General features: G+C 38.4%; 1 protein-coding gene across 3 annotated transcripts in view; it reads right to left on the bottom strand.

Moving 5' to 3' along the window:
• Positions 1-517: 517 nt before the first annotated feature.
• The window catches only part of LOC124606855 (neural-cadherin-like), a 54,938-nt gene continuing 37,490 nt past the window's right edge, over positions 518-17,965 (bottom strand). For 2 of the 3 annotated variants that reach the window (XR_006978742.1, XM_047138935.1), the window contains 4 exons: positions 11,333-11,544; positions 7,327-7,524; positions 4,660-4,827; positions 518-936 (listed from right to left, as the gene is read on the bottom strand). Coding sequence is in view for 2 of the 3 variants with exons in the window: in XM_047138935.1 (XP_046994891.1) it covers positions 869-936; positions 4,660-4,827; positions 7,327-7,524; positions 11,333-11,544 (646 nt within the window). In the remaining variant the exon portion in view is untranslated. The remainder of the gene's footprint in view (positions 937-4,659; positions 4,828-7,326; positions 7,525-11,332; positions 11,545-17,965) is intronic. The other variant, XM_047138936.1, reaches the window with a different exon arrangement.

Genomic DNA, 17,965 nt, shown 5'->3' with positions numbered 1-17,965 from the left:
ACATGAAAACAAGGTAGTGATATTATAAAATTCAGCAGGAGTGTTTACTCTCTGGAGTACATGACAACTGAATGTAGTAATACACCATTGCATCGCAGCTACAGTAAAAATAGTGGCAGAATATTCCTGTCTGACTTGTTTATATTGAAAGAGTTTTGTTTCTTTTAATCACATTACATTATCATGTCCAAGAATTAACTTGGCCACAGACATATTGCTGTCTTTGTATATAGCAGTAAATGCTGTCAGTGAAAAACAAAGGCAGAGAGTAGATCTCCTAAAAGAATTTTTATTGTGAAAAAACTGGCGTTTTTGGTTTTATTGTTGAAAAAATTGTTTAAATGATGGAAAAGTATTGGGAAATCTTACTAATATTTTGAAGCCAAACAAGTGTAAGCAGTAAAGAATGCTGTACAACCAAAGCAATTACATTGCATATTTTCATTAAAAAAAGATTTAGAAACTCTTATTCAAAAATTTTATTCTTTTTAAGGATAAGTTGACAATAGTACCCATCAGTTATTTATGTGTAAAAAAATCTGTTTTCACGAGAAGTTAAATCTCCATTCATCAACAGAAAACACATGTTATATCAACAAGTCAGTGATAAAAAATATATGTATATGTATATGCTCACATTTGTTATTTATAAAAATATGTTAAGTCTTGATTTTTTTCAAATAATATCACAACACTGCAGCAAGCAGAGAGTATATATACAAAGAAATTGTCTGTGAATGATAGAACACTTCTATCCTTAGTGTCACTTTTGAGAAGTTGGTCTACTACCACTGCGGGTTTCTTACTCAACCCTGTAAGATGTGTCACATTGAGTGCAAGACTTATTGGTCCTGCCAAGGTGTTTGTATTATACTCTGGTAACATCTTGTGCAATTTTTGTGAAGTCCTTGCAATCCTTTTCTGTGCCATCATACTCTGGAAGAGATGAATAAGGAACTAAATTTTGAATGTAGTTAGGAAACTATCAAATGTAGAATCATCCTAATACACTAAAAAAATCTGGGAATAGTTAACATGAAAGCCTTCTGCAGATTAATATCTTAATTTTTCTTTTATATAATGTGCAATTTAGAGCAAAATAATAATTTATGTTATTAATTAAATTTCAGTGCAACATCGTATCATCAAAGTTTCCAGACACTGCAAACACTAACCAGCATTACTTCTTTCAGCAAATAATGTGGAGTGTGTGTGTGTGTGTGTGTGTGTGTGTGTGTGTGAGAGAGAGAGAGAGAGAGAGAGAGAGAGAGAGAGAGAGAGAGAGAGAGACCTTCAGCATACTGGACAAGGGAGACCTTGTCAGTGCAGGTGCACCGTTTCCCAGTCACCAGGCTGCCTGTGTCATGTCCCCAAACAAACCCAATCCAACCTCTGCAACATCTGAGTTCATCCCTATACAACTCCCAAGCCCAATCCCTTGCCACAGTGATCATGTCCCTGTAAAAGACCCAAGTGGAAGACCCTGCCCAGTCCATCCACCCAGCATTTCGTATTTCAGTCCTGTCACAGGCTTATCATACCGAATTAGAGTTTGGGCCATATGTGAAAGCTGTAGTGACATGTGCCAGCTATACTGCAATCACTGCACAGCTTTTTATATTGGTATGACCACCAATGAGCTGTCCACCAGGATGAATGAACACCACGAGTGTGGCCGAGAGCAAAGTGGACCACCATGTGGCACAACATGCAGCTGTACATGACAAGCTAAACTTCAGTGGCTGCTTTACAACCTGGGCCATCTGGATCATTCCATCCACAACCAGCTTTTCTGGACAAAGCAGATGGGAAATATCCGTACAACAGATTCTCCTCTCCAGAAATTATCCCGGCCTCACCCTAAGGCAACCTTCTATCCACACCCCATCCACCCAAGGAGTTTCTGCTCCCTCTGTCCTATCACCTCCTTCCAATTCATGCTCCCTCACCCTCATTGTGCATTGCTCTCTGGCCAAGCAGTTCCAGGTGCTCCACTCCAGAACCGCACTGCTGCTACGGTCGCAGGTTCGAATCCTGCCTCGGGCATGTATGTGTGTGATGTCCTTAGGTTAGTTAGGTTCAAGTAGTTCTAAGTCTATGGGACCAATAACCTTAGATGTTAAGTCCCATAGTGCTTAGAGCCATTTTTTGCATTGCTCTCTGCCAATGCACCCACCAGTCTTTTTCTCTCTCTGCTCCTCTCCTTTTCTCTGCTTCTCGCAGCCTCCTAGCAGCTTTGACCTACCATCTTCTAGTCACTGCACAGTGCACCAGATAGCGCTCTTCTCTCCCTGCATCCATACCCAACCATCTGTCCTGCTTCCCTGCACCAGTCCAGGTTGTTGCTTTCGTTGTTCAATGCAACAGTTGCTACCGGCCCAGAGCTGTCGACGTTAGCAGTCATGTGTACATGAGGTGTGCCTGCTTATGTGAATGTGTGCATTTTTCTTCCTTTTCTGAAGAAAGGCTTTGGTCAAAAGCTATGTGTAACAGTCTTTTTGCTGTGGCTGTCTGCAGCTCAGTGCTGCATCTTTAGGGTATCAGTCTCTCCTTTCCATAACTGCTAATATTCTTAGCTGGACTTTCCATTGTTTAGTACTGAAAGGAACTTTGATAGACAGGGACCACTTGTGTGATGAAATGAAACAAACATATTATTTCACTACTGTAATTAGGGAACACACAAATTTACAAAGACTGAAGGAATCAAGCATAAGGAAAAAAATAGTTAAATACGTGTGTGTGTGCATGGGGGTGGGGGGTGGGCGCATGCGTGTGTGTGTGTGTGTGTGTGTGTGTGTGTGTGTGTGTGTGTGTGCGTGCATGCGTGCTTGTGCCTTTTCTCAGCAGGGGACCATAAAATGAAACAACAGAGATACACAGTAAATGTTCAGTGTAGCTGCCAGGGTTCACCATTTGCAGGTTGGCTCTTATCTTCTTCCAATTAAGACATTTGCAATTAAAAGCTTGTTCTTAAAATAGATCAAATGCTTTTGTTTGACAGTGTCAGATTTCAATGAACTACACTGTTCTATCACATCTCACTTTTCTGGCTTTGCTGTTTCTCACTCCACTATAACATGATTAACTGTCTACCAAGATATACTCAATCCAGTCACTCATACTCAATACCCAAGAGGAACATATATTCCTAAATAGGTGCAACATGGTACTAAATCAAATGTATCAAAGAAAGGGTGTAATTTATACGCGCCCTGCTGGTTGTGATGTAGAATGTCATTTGATTCAAAGTCGCTCAATAGATTCGATATATTTTATAGAAACCTGTAACCAACTCAGTTGTGTATAGTAGTAGTTCCCTTAATCTTTTCTACTGCTTTTCAGCACTCACACTCAGTCACTCAGTCACTCTCTCTCTCTCTCTCTCTCTCTCTCTCTCTCTCTCTCTCTCTCTCACACACACACACACACACACACACACACACACTGAAATTGGAACTCAAGTCATCTTAGGTTATCTATAGATATCTGACATTGGAAATAAATGTTTTGTCCTTGGACAGCAATAATTTTAGTGATCTACTAAAACAATATTTGAATAGGATTAGAAGAGACACATGAAATGAGAAGTGAAAATTTACTATTAACAAATCTACCAAATTCCTTGTTATAAAGCTATAAAGAAGGTAAAATAATCCTTTGTTGCTGAAAAAAATGAAAATAACTTTTTCAGTTTCAATTGTCTTGATGTCATTGTGATGAACTGAGATTTTTATACGTATACATTGTGGCATGTTACTATAACCTTTTAAATACGTTTATCTACCACGGCTGACTGTCACACAAGACGGGGGGTGGGGGGGGGGGGGGGGGGGTTGTAACTCAGACACTGAAATGACACTTAGTTGTGTTAAGTTTTACAATTTCAATTCTTTATCATTTTGCAAAAAAAAAGCTATAAGTTCAGTAATGACTCTTTCGCCCACCACAGAATCTGCATTATATTGAACATTTCTGGCAGATAAAAACTGTGTGCCAGTCCAGTATTTAACTGGGAACCTTGCCTTTCCTGCGTAACATTATTAATGACTGAGTTATCTAGGTAAAAGTCACAAACAACACTAACAGCTTTACTGCCACCAGCTCCTCTCCTGTCTTTCAAATTTTGCAGACGTTCTCCTACATACCTTTTGGACTAATACTCCTGGAAGAAAGGATACTGTAGATAAATGACTTAATCATAGCCTAGGGAATTGTTTCGAGAATGAATCTTTTACTTGGCAGTGATATGCAGGAGAACTTCTGTGATGTCTGGGAGGTAGGAGAGAGCTACTGGCAGAAGTGAATCTGAGAGGGCAGGTCTGAGTCATGCCTGGATAGTTCAGTTAGAAAGAACAAGTCCCTGTTCGAGTCCTGGTGTGAGTCCTGGTCCAGTATGTAAATCTGCCAGGAAGTTTGAAAACAGTGTACACTCCACTGCAGAGTGAAAGATTCATTATGAAAAGAATTCCCTAGCTATGTCTAGCCATTTACCTGCAACACCCTTTCTTCCAGGAGTAAGCAAGTAAACTTCAGTAAAATATGGAAAGTAAGACAGCTAATAGTGGAAGTAGAGCTGTGAGGGTGAGTACTGAGTCATCCCTGCATAATTTGAATATTTGCCACCATCTGCTAAAACATTTAAAATTAATTGTGTACCTGTGGTCAAAGAGGATAAAGAACTAGAAGCTTCTGCAATGCCTTCAAAGTCATAGCAACATGTGTGGTCCAAATTGTCAGAGATTAATTTCATATCAATTTCTCTTTTGTGTTTTTCTATTATATTTTTTAATATTTCTTCAGAATTCTGTTGAATCTCTGAAAATTCTGCAAAAAGAAAATGAAATTTGAGAGGATAGCATATTATTTTGTATTGAAAAAATGGTATTTGTACTCCATAACATATATTTGTTTCAGCATTATTGTAATAATGTTACTCTCACTCTCACTCTCTCTCTCTCTCTCTCTCTCTCTCTCTCTCTCTCTCTCTCTCTCTCACACACACACACACACACACACACACACACACACACAGCTATTGTTTCTTCTCAGCATTGCTGCCTGATTAAAGTGAGGTGTGGATGATATAGACGTGTAAAAGATGTGGTTTTAGAGGAGAGGAAGAAATGGCAGGGAAAGGGTTTAGGAAGAATCATATATTGTGAAAGAATTATGGATATTCTGGGGGTAGGGTAGGGGCTGGTGTGGGAAACATTATGGGAATAGTATACAGGGATAGTGAAGCAATTGAAGTAAGAACACAAAATAAGGAAAGGGTGATATATATGAACACAATGCAGTAAAAAGTAATAAGAAGGGTCTGAGGCTGGTGTGAGGGCAAGGGGGTGAAATAACAAGGAAATGGGATAGGGAGCAGGGTTGGGTAGAGGACAGGGAATGATGGAGACAGGTGGCAGATGAGTCACAGCAACAGAGGGTATGTTGCAGGTATAGTTTTTATTTTCACAAGTCACAGATGGCGTAGGTTGTTAAGAAGCAGAGCAATTTGCTTAGCAAGTAGATGATGTTAGTTGCTCCTCCACCACAACTTAGTGATGGTAATACATCTGGCTATATTATTGGTTTGTGGCCATATTGGTGTAACCAAGTGCACTTAGTGCTTTAAAGTTCATAGGTATTGTGGCTGCTTGTGCACATTGCCCTAACTCCAATGCCATAGGCAGTGCTAGCACGAGGGCTGGAATACGAGTGGTGTATTGATGTTTGGCACAGGTCTTTCAGCTGTCTTCCCGAGGATATGACAGTTTGGACTGGGAGCTTAAAGCTGGGTAGGCATATAGATGGCTATGAATGTTATGTATGTTGTGTGGATGATAGAATATTGCTTTGAAAGATGTAGGAAGGATAATGGGGAGGATATGTTCATTTAAAGGGATAGTCAGACAATGTAATTCAGTTTCCCAGTCCTTGGTAGATAGTGGTGATGAAGAAGGGGCTATTTTGTGGTTGGTCAGCAGGTGTACAGTGATTATGGAATGAACATATGGATATGATATGGGATAATCTCTTTTCGGACAAGATGAGAAGAGTAATGTCAATATCCAAAGGCCTTTGTAAAACTTCCAGCATACTAGGAGGATGATCCTTTGTTACTGCAGTTAGCGCATCTGTGGGTGACTGATCTATATTTTTTAGTGCTTAATAGTTGGTAGCTGCTGAAATAGAGGCAATTTTTTGAATTTATTTGCAACATGCTCCATTGCAGTATTTGTAATACTACAAGTACATGTGTATGTGTGTGTGTGTGTGTGTGTGTGTGTGTGTGTGTTGAGTGTAGTGTAATGTTCATGTTGTATGATGATGATGATGATGATGATGATGTGATGGTGATGATGAGAGAAGGTAGAGGGTGAAACCCAGTGCTTGCACATAGCCTACTTTTTGTGAATAGCACCAAGGAGGCCACTGATCTTAACTTCCCCATTCGAAGGACAGATCATCATCAACAGTGTCACATACCCTCACTTCATGAGACACTGGAGAGGTTTGGTATTTAAACTAGGACATTGGTACAAAGTCTGATGTTCAGGAGCTTTACACCACCACCTCTCCTTGCCTTGCCAGCCAAATGCTGATGATGAAAAATTTTTACACCACCAGGATTCAAACAGTCATAGCCCCATGTCAAGCACCACTGCACAAGTGTATATTAGTGACCTTGGCCACAGAGGTGGGTTACAAGCAGTGCTTGTGACTGGCTTTAGTGTGAGTGTAGGTTCTTATGTACTCATCACTGATATGGATGTCCATGTCTAGGAAGCTCACTGACCTGATGGGAGAAGGTGAACTATGAGAGAAAATGTGTTAATGAGGGTCTGTTGTCCTTAATCTGGGACTAGATCATCATCAGTAAATCTGAACAAGGCACAGGATTTAGAACTATGAGTAGCTAGTAAAGATTACCCTAGATGGCCTTTGAGTGGAATGGCGTAGGAAGTCACAGTCTTGAGTGCGCAATGCAGTGCAGTAGATGTGACTGTAGGTGATGCCTTTAAACAAGTTGAAGTTGTGGGTAAGCCATGGTTACAAGGGAGGAGGAGATAAGTTTAAAATCAGCTGAATAAGTTGGAGTTGGACTGTGACATGAATGGGGATGTTAGTATAAATTTAATTATTGAATACATTTAATTTCTTAGAATGAAGGAATAGATTATTAGAGCACAGCGTAAGTTTGATAACTTTGCAGATAAAAAAATATTTTTCTAGAAAAATAATTATATGCATTGGCTACAAAAAAAAGTCTGATACTTCTGTAGAATAGAAATTACATGTGACATCTAAAAATCTTAGAGGTTTTGTACATACTGTGCATTTCCACTGATTCTGTAGGCCCAATCCTGTCAACATATATTTTCAACTCTTTCATGCTACAGGAGACTGTGTCGTCTTTCCCTCCTCCTTCATCAGCGTGAAATATCACATTTTCTTGAACATCATTCTTTACTTCAGTTGTTTCATGGGTACTGCATTGATATTTGTATCCACTGAACATTGCACCAAGCACTGCAAATCAAATTTATTACACTATGTTTATTAAAAACAGATCTTAAATAAAAACAACAGCAGTAGTTTGATCAGATACATGTATGAACAAGTCAGAAGGGTGACTAGGGATTGAAATGTACCAGGTAGTGAGGGGTTGCTTTTTTTCATAAAGTTGCTCTCACAACATACTAAAAAGTGTTTAAAGCCCTACATGTATACATTTTGTTGTTGTAAGAGCATGTGAAGGAATTTGCTGGAACAGAAATCATTTCTTACCACAATTCATCAGTTTTGTTGATACACCATTAATTCATGTATTCTGTTTTAGTCAGATTATCTTTTTGCTTCTCTCCATTGTCTTCTTGAATGGTTATGCTTTTTCTCATTTCATATTATTCATACACATATCATTTTCCACCAATCCTATCATGAAAGGGGCCTTTGTATATGTGGGTTGTATCAAACTATACATTCACGAACTGCTCATGGGTACTCAGATAGATGGTGTCATGCAGATGGCACAGGCTAAGTAGATGTGGAGATAAACAAACATCTCCCATTTCTTGACTGCTGGTTAAATGGAGACCAAATGGTGTGCTATGGTATAACATTTATTGAAAGCCAATGAATTGAGATTTGTCCTTGCACATCTTCAGCTGTCATAAGTCCATCTGAACAGACCTCTAAAAGCTCAAGGGTACCAACTGACCGACGTGTCTTCCTCAGCCGACAGGTGTCACTGGATGCAGATATAGGGGGGCATATGGTCAGCACACTGCTCTCCTGGCTGCTGTCGGTTTTTGTGACCAGAGCTGCTAATTTCCAGTCAAGTAGCTCCTCAATTGGTCTCACAAGGGCTGAGTGCATCATGCTTGCTGACATCACTCAGCAAACTCAAATGATCATGCTAGACAAGCCTGACAGCACATAACTTTGGTGATCTGACAGGAAGCTGTTTTATCACTGCTGCAAGGCCACCAGCCTCCAGCTGTCACTACCCATTGCAATATGAAGGTGTCCTAAGTACACTAGTATACAGGGCACATGGAATTTCCAGTCAAGAAAGTATACTAAAGAAGTTTAACTACTTACAGTCAGTTATCCAGAACAATGGCTACTACAACTGCTAGATCTGGTGTGTCTTGAAACTGAAGGAGACTATGCCTAATGTTGCAGTAGAGGAAAAAGAAAAAAACATATAGCATGGGTATTCATACCTTACATCAGAAACATATCCACTAAAATTGGAATAATTCTCTGCAGAGACAATGTCAAATATGTGTTCTGTCCACTGCAAAAGAACATAGCCTTAGGGAGCTCTATGGAAGATGAACTGAGCCTCTGAAACTGGGAATGTGCTGCATCCCATGTCAGTGCGGGGAAATGTACATAGGTCAGACAACCCAGATTGCACAGGTGCCACAACAATAGGCAACAGACAAAAAAGTCAGCTTTTGCGGATTGCTGCCTCTCCACAGGACGTACAATGAACTTTGATGGGACCAAGGTGAGCAACAGGCCAATGCTATCTAGGACTGCATCCTAATAAAATACCATGAAGCATGTCTCCTCTGTTTAAGCAGTGTCTTAAAACACAATGAGACAGCAGCTGAGGACCATGTTTCATGCCCTGAGATTGTTCTTCCAGCCACACCAGGCTGCTGGGGCTGCAGATATATAAGAAGGTATCCACATGAAGACATTCAGTCATCAGCACCATGTGAAGATGGCATAATCATGACTGTCATGTTGGGAAGCCTGAAATCATGCATCAAGTGACAGGTGGACTACTTTTGTAAAGTAAATACTATACTAAAAATTATGACTAGAGCTAATTTACTCACACTGACAATCATGAGGATTAAGGTAAAACTGTCTCAGTCTGTAGTGCTCAGTTTGAAGGGGTAAGCCCTTACTTTCTTCTGATCTTAAACTTACTTAGACAGTTAATTATAGGGGGACTTACATGGTGCAGGTTTGCGATTTTTGCACTAACAAACATTATCAGAAGTGAAAAACTGATGAATGACAGAAATAATCATCATAGAAGTCTTACAGATTTCTTTTTACATCTAGATGAGCATGATCTTGCTGAAATTAGGCCACAATAGTTGATGCCTTCAAAGTAATATTGAACGACTACCGATGTTATAGCAGGAATTCACCTTTAATTTTCAACATGAAAAGACCCTCTTTTTTTAAAACAAAGGACCCACTGCAAAGGTTTGTTGATAGACGGTAATGGAAATGACCAACTGACTGAGAGCTGAAGTGCATCAGATCATCAGCAACAATTTAGTGGGGCATTTTTACTAAAGAAAAGAGGCTGTGATAATGACAAATGATCAGTTTTTGCCTTAAAGACAATCTCAGAGCTCTAGATAAGCAATTTTCTGTGGATGTCTATTTATTACTGGAGATATAGTATCATTTTGTGTTGTTTTACTGAGCACTTGTTTACTTATTTGTACATTATAATCTTTGTTTTACACATATTGCACACCACATGTCGAAGAAAACTTACATCTTAGCATGTTGTTTTGATTATAATTTATGCTGTAACATACACTGTCTTATTCCTTTTTAAGTTATGTTCCCTTATGGCTTTCCCATCCACATCTGTACTTTGGTGGAGGATACTTCTTGGTATCCTTCCCCTTTCTTGTTCCATTCAAGAATGTGTTGCTGGAAGAACACCTGTTGGTTAGATGCCATATGAGCTCTAATGTTTTTCCAATTTTAATGTCATATTGATTTTGTGAAATGTGTGTAGGTGGAAGAAATATGTTGACTGATTCTTCTTGGGACATACGAATTTGAAATTCCAGCAGTAAATATCCTTGCGACACACAAAATCCCTCCTGTAGCATGTACCATTGGAATGTGAACAGTTGGTCAAGTAAGGCCTTTCTAAGTTACTTTTTCATGAGTCAGTTACATTTCCTTAGGATTACTCCAATCGATCTCAGCCTCTGTTTGTGTATGTTCATTCCATTTGTAAGTTCCCCTGGACATATCTGTTGCTATATTATGGTTGTTTCTCTCACTTGAACATGCAAATCACCCCCACATTCTGAAAAATAGTATACCGTAGCTTGTAATTAACCTTTATATCAAATGATATGCTTCTGCATGCTGAGTGGTTTCATTGAAGACTATGGCTTACTGTTTAGTTAATTTCCTCATTGAAAAATACATGGCATTGGGGAAGAGAGAGTGAGAGGTGAGGGCATTGGAGAATGATATGAAAAGAAGAAAGGTTTTTTGATAAATACATGGTATTCTGAGTCCAAGAACACTAAGAGCAATCAAACAAATACTAGCAGAGCAATACCACAGAATAAAACAGATTAAGAAGTGATTCCAAATCCCCTAGAAAAGATAGATTGAAGTTGTTTAGTAAGAGCAAGAAAGTGTGTAGAAAATAATGAATTAACCGTAGGAGAAACAAGACTAAAACCCTTTAGGCCGCAGTCAAAACGTTGAGCACTATACACTTCTTCCTTAGATTTCTACGATAAAGTTAGTGGAGCTTTAGTATAGTTTAACAACAGTATGCCATTCACTGCTAAATTAATACTCAGCACTAATCCAAGAGATATCTCCAAGTTACATAATTATGAGAACAATATACAAAACATGGAAGTCTGGGTTTGAGTTCTATTTTGATACACAGTTTTCATTTTTTTGCAAGCAAACACTTTACTAAGAGTGAAAGAAGTTATTTGAGAAATTTCTCGATTTCTAAAATCAAATTTGTAATTATGATTCCTGGTCTGCATTTTTTTTAATAAATTATCTTCTTATTTAGTAAAAACAATCTTACCAAAGATAGCTGCTGATAGCGACACAATCAGAATCCATATACCAAGAGAAAATGTGTGCCTTTCTTGTAGAAATCCATGCCTTTTGCCTTCTGCATCATCAGGGCAAACACACTTGTAACTAAGTTTTGAGTGTTGATAGAGACATTTTGCACTTTCGGGATTATTACAAACGTCAGCTCCTGGTTTCAAAGTAGTACTTTCACTACCACACCTAGTAACAGAGATAAAACAATGTTTGTCCAAAATATGAAAATGACATCCAAAGGAGGAGTTTATGCTAAAAAAGCAAATTATAATGGTATAACCTTATAAATAATCTGAACACCTTTATCTTTGTTACATTTGAATTTTCTAAAGTACGGTACTCATATTCTTGTGAAAATTTTAAGATAATCTATTAGCTAAGTGGAAATTTCTCAAATATTGTTGCTTTAAAGTTACTCTAAATGTATTTCGCTTCTGACATCTCACTTCACCATATTAAAACTTCCAGGTTTGATATCATATGTGTAACAACCTTATGTATAAAATGATCCATGTGTATGTACTGAACTTTCAATTAAACACTTCTTTTTCTAATAAAAATTTCATATGCAGTCCACATGTACTTCTCCAACACTGTAATTAGTTCTGTGTCACTCATAAATATCCGGACTCCAGAAACAGCCTAAAAAACTTTTAAAGGAAAATATTAAGAGCATGTTCTTCTGATATAGCAACTGTTTTCAGCCATATATTTAATGCATCACTTTCATGATTTATTTTTCCAGACAGGCTAAATTTTGCTATTGTTTGACCTCTCTTTAAGAAAGGTTCTAGGACAGATAATAATAGCTTTTGATCCCTTTCACTATTGAGTGCCTTCTCAAAAGTGTTGTAAAAGATAATATTAAAAAATGGTTGAACAAACCTGCAAATGTAATATTTTGAGGCAGTCACAATTCAATGACAAGGTTTCACCTACCCACTTTTTATGAACTTTCTAAGGCCTTCAGTTGTACAGATCACAGGATCCTACGTCCACATCTATATCCACATCCTGCAAACGACTGTGAAGTGCATGGCAGAGGCTACATCTCATTACACCTGTTATTAGGGCTTATTCCAATTGCACTCACATATTGGCTGTGGGAAGAATGAGTGCCCAAATGTCTCAGAGCACACTGTAATTAATCTAATCTTGTCTTGACGGTCTGTATGGGAGTGATACATAAGTGTTTATAGTATATTCCTAGATCTGTCACTTGAGGGGAGCTTGAACACCCTATGACAACAATGTTAAATTGATACTTGGCTTCTCTACATTTCAGAAATCACTGCAGCAATGGACATAGAACTTTTACAAGACATTACACATTACATATTCTGATTTAAGGGCATTGAATTTCAGTCAGTGGTTTGAGAAATACAATACTTTAAATAAACTAGTGTTCAAAATTAAAACAACAAACTGCTATATCCCTGTCCTGTGTCTAATACAAGATATAATCATACAAACAGTCAACAGATGTCATTACAATCACGTTTTGCATGGAAGACGGCATTACAATCAATGTACAACTACACCAGCAATGACTTCAGGGCACCTGTCAAGTGGGGGTAGTGCCTGCAGGGTAGGCCCACATCCGCAATTGCTGTGTACACAGTCACAGATGGTGCAGTATGGTGCAGAGAAGATGCCTACAGACCCTCTGCTGTGGGGAGCCACAGAAACAATGGAAGCAGGAGAGTCACAAACTGTTGTGGCCTGATGGCTTAATGTGAACTGTTCTGTTGTTTCTTGGATGAGGCGACAGTGTATAGAGACCGGAACTGTATCCCTGAGACCAGGAAGGGTCGACCACATGTGACATCAGAAAGAGTGGACCATTATTTGCCAGGAAGGGCACGATGATACAGCCTTAGTACTGCACTGCAACTGGCATCTAACCTCACAGCATCCCCTGGATGTGTTATAATGAGGCAAACGGTGCACAGAAGGCTTCAGCGGAGTGGCTTTTATTGTTGGAGACCTGCTGTCTCTTGACCTCTGTAATGTCTTCAAAGAAGGGAAAGTGTAGAGCGGAGCTGTCTACATGCTACTTGGACAGTCGAATGGTGGTCCAATGTTGCTTTCACAAATGAGTCTCGATTTGGTCTGGAAGCGATTCTCGACAAATTCACACTGAATGGCAGGTGTAACACAGTTTTGGGACCCAAACATTATGGAAAGAGACTGTTATCAAGGAGGATCTCTAATAGTGTGGGCAGGGATTATGCTGAATAACCATTCATGAAAATTGTACAGGTGAATCAGCAAGATTTAACTGCTGTCAGGTACCATGAGGAGATCTTGGGATCTCATGCACAGTTGCTGTGAGGTGCTGCAAACCCAGCCTTCATATTGATGAATAACAATGCTTGACCTCATAGAGCACAGGTGTGTGTGTTTCTAGATATTGCACACATGGTGTGGCCTGCTCACTCTCCCAAATTGAATCCCAATTAGCATGTCAGAGATGCACTAGGGAGACAGGCAACAACCCTCCAAGACTTGTGAACAGTTCAGCAGGAAGAATGTGCATTATTGCCTCAACATTAGATTGACGACATCATTCACAGCACAGGCCTGTATTGGTGCCAGAGGTGGTCACACCCCATATTGAGCACATTAACCAGTTGACAGAATCTGTGTGCAAATCTTTTAAGTTGGGAAAAAATTAAGAACAGTTTTGTCTACTGTTATGCATGTAGTCGATAACATTCCACGTTCTTTACATTGTTTCTACTTTACTATCTCCTTTTACACTGCTTTGTGGCAAAATGTGGCAAAATAAAAAAAACCTTGCAAAATTTCTGTTTGTTGCTTTAATTTTGGACATCAGTGGATATAGTTAAAATTTTTTATAATTTTTGCACTCTCTCAAAAAAGTTTTAATTATTGCAATTTTGTCATATGATTATATTTGGCGTTATGTTTTTATTTTAGTTTGGGAGACTCAGTACATCCATGTGTCAGCTTCATGAAAATTTGAATATTCTACTCAAGTTCTTTCTAAAATCTAGTGAATAATGCAACTAAAAGCTTAATTTTCAGAAACAGCTTCTAAAATCTGAAATGACTAAAAATTATTGAATATATGTTGTATTTCTTTGTTTGTACTATCTCAGAAGCACCCTGTTCAGTATTGTGTAACACCCTTTTGACCATTTTCCATGGATATCATTTTTTTCAAACTTCTATTGCCTAGTACAGCAGTGCAGGTCTCCCGCATTATTCCCCTACACTCTGTCAACGGGTGTGGGACATGATGATCATCATCATATTCCCTAGTGATCATTTCTGCTGTGCACTGTGCTTCATGAATGTGAACTGTGTATTTGTTAAATTTCTCTGGTGCTGTTTTCTCCAGGAATAATTTCTCATATGCTGTCTCTCTAAGACACTTGAATAACAAACATCCATTTCACTCATGGCTCGACTCAAAATTTCAGTATCTGCAGAGCCCTCCATTTCACCACTTGTTCCTTTATAGTTAATGTCACAGATATGAACTACCTGTTTCAATCATTTACATTCATAACGATGTTTTTTTTTTTTTTTTTTTTTTTTCAGAATCTGAAAGTCAACCACCTTCTGGTGTCCACACTGGACATCATAGCAACAGAATTCTTGGAACTCGTACATACTACATGGGTTTATATTATGAAAAACTACTATACTGTTTTCAACAGTGCTATCAATACACACAAAATGATTTTGCTGTTGTAATACTGCAATCCACAGCCTTCTGCATAAAAAATTACATTTTTTTAAATATTGAAGCTATGCTTCAAAAATTTTCTGAATAGTAAGTTTATAAGTAGTTATATATCAATTTCTTAAGGAAATTGCAAATTTTATAATGGGATAAAAATGTAAAAAAATTTTTTTTATGTTCTAACTCCCCTTAAAGTTGGTTTTAGAAACTGTCAAAGTAGGTTTTCATTGGATAGTGTCTGCCTTCAAGCATCCGCCAGTTGAGTTCTTTCAGCATCTCCATGACAAGGTCTCCATTAGTCTCATTTGGTGTGTGTCCAACACACAATATTCTAGGATGGGCTGCACAAGTGTTTTGTATGCAGTCTCTTTTGTAGACTATTTGCATTTCCCTAGTATTCTTTAGATGAACCAGTCTGCCACTTGCTTTACCTACAACTGCTACTATGTGATCATTTGATTTCATATCCCTACAAATTATTACACACAGGTATTTGTGTGAGTTGACTGGTTACAGATGTGTCTCACTGATATTATAGTCATATGCTACATTTTTTGTTTTGTGAGGTGCACAATTTTACATTTCTGAACATTTGAAGCAAGTTGCCAGTCTTTGCACCATTTGAAATTGTGCACTTTGAAATCTTATCAAGGTATGTGCAACTTCTTTCAGGCACTACTTCATTATAGATAACTGTGTCATCTGCAGAAAATCTGAGGTTACTATTAATATTATCCAAAAAGTCATTAACATACAATTTTTTTGGAATAATGCATTACTGGTTCACTTCATATTTAACATAGGAAACAAAGAGTCTCACTAGATAGCTCTAAGAATGAATCTTGGGTTCAGTTCAGTACATGAATGGGTAATTGTTAAAAGATACATTAGTCACTTTCTCATAGTTTTAAGAAAAACAAAATAAACTTATTTTCTAGTGTGTTATTAAATAGTGCTTAGCTAATGTTACATATTAAAATGTGTACATAGATCTATAATCAGTTACACTGTTGAAGCATAACACCTGATAGGAAACCAGAAAAAAATTATTTTACCTTGTTGACTTGCATACCTTTTAAACTCCCCATAAAATTTCAAGCATGTTTTTGCTTCAGGCAAATCAGATTTTTATTAAACAGTGAGTAATATCTGTTAGCACATTTTACAAACACAAGTCTTTAATAGTTGATGAATATTATTACATTACAACAACTTGTATTTCTGTATCTTATTCATTATCATTGTGAGAAACAGAAGCTACTGGCCATTGTAAAAGTAGATCATAAAAGCCTTTGTGTTTTTCTACAACATATGGCATAACTTTCTTTAAGTCTCTAAGTCTTCAATTGTGCAATTTTTGATGGGTATTTTTCCTTACAGATAAGCTTCTTTACTAAGTAAAGATACTTCATTAGTTTTCTTGAGGATAAAAGTATTCAGACTTTGAAAACCATCTCATCTTATGTACTCAGTTGTTTTCACAATACCTTTATGCTCATGAGAGTATTCAAAATAATGATATTTTGAAATACTACATTGTGAACCCCCATGAACCATGGACCTTGCCGTTGGTGGGGAGGCTTGCGTGCCTCAGCAATACAGATAGCCGTACCGTAGGTACAACCACAACGGAGGGGTATCTGTTGAGAGGCCAGACAAACGTGTGGTTCCTGAAGAGGGGCAGCAGCCTTTTCAGTAGTTGCAAGGGCAACAGTCTGGATGATTGACTGATCTGGCCTTGTAACAATAACTAAAACGGCCTTGCTGTGCTGGTACTGCGAACGGCTGAAAGCAAGGGAAAACTACGGCCGTAATTTTTCCCGAGGGCATGCAGCTTTACTGTATGATTAAATGATGATGGCGTCCTCTTGGGTAAAATATTCCGGAGGTAAAATAGTCCCCCATTCGGATCTCCGGGCGGGGACTACGCAAGAGGATGTCATTATCAGGAGAAAGGAAACTGGCGTTCTACGGATCGGAGCGTGGAATGTCAGATCCCTTAATCGGGCAGGTAGGTTAGAAAATTTAAAAAGGGAAATGGATAGGTTAAAGTTAGATATAGTGGGAATTAGTGAAGTTCGGTGGCAGGAGGAACAAGACTTCTGGTCAGGTGACTACAGGGTTATAAACACAAAGTCAAATAGGGGTAATGCAGGAGTAGGTTTAATAATGAATAGGAAAATAGGAATGCGGGTAAGCTACTACAAACAGCATAGTGAACGCATTATTGTGGCCAAGATGGATACGAGGCCCACGCCTACTACAGTGGTACAAGTTTATATGCCAACTAGCTCTGCAGATGACGAAGAAATTGAAGAAATCTATGATGAAATAAAAGAAATTATTCAGATAGTGAAGGGAGACGAAAATTTAATAGTCATGGGTGACTGGAATTCGAGCGTAGGAAAATGGAGAGAAAAGTAGGTAAAAAGAAGAGGGTTAGTAGAAATCCTTGGGTAACAGAAGAAATATTGAATTTAATTGATGAAAGGAGAAAATATAAAAATGCAGTAAATGAAGCAGGCAAAAAGGAATACAAACGTCTCAAAAATGAGATCGACAGGAAGTGCAAAATGGCTAAGCAGGGATGGCTACAGGACAAATGTAAAGATGTAGAGGCTTATCTCACGAGGGGTAAGATAGATACTGCCTACAGGAAAGTTAAAGAGACCTTTGGAGATAAGAGAACCACATGTATGAACATCAAGAGCTCAGATGGAAACCCAGTTCTAAGCAAAGAAGGGAAAGCAGAAAGGTGGAAGGAGTATATAGAGGGTCTATACAAGGGCGATGCACTTGAGGACAATATTATGGAAATGGAAGAGGATGTAGATGAAGATGAAATGGGAGATACGGTACTGCGTGAAGAGTTTGACAGCGCATTGAAGGACC

This window comes from Schistocerca americana, chromosome 3 (assembly GCF_021461395.2).
Source record: "Schistocerca americana isolate TAMUIC-IGC-003095 chromosome 3, iqSchAmer2.1, whole genome shotgun sequence".
Taxonomy (NCBI): Eukaryota; Metazoa; Arthropoda; class Insecta; order Orthoptera; family Acrididae; genus Schistocerca; species Schistocerca americana.
The sequence above is the reverse complement of the archived record's forward strand: the minus strand, read 5'-3'. Positions and strand labels throughout refer to the sequence as shown.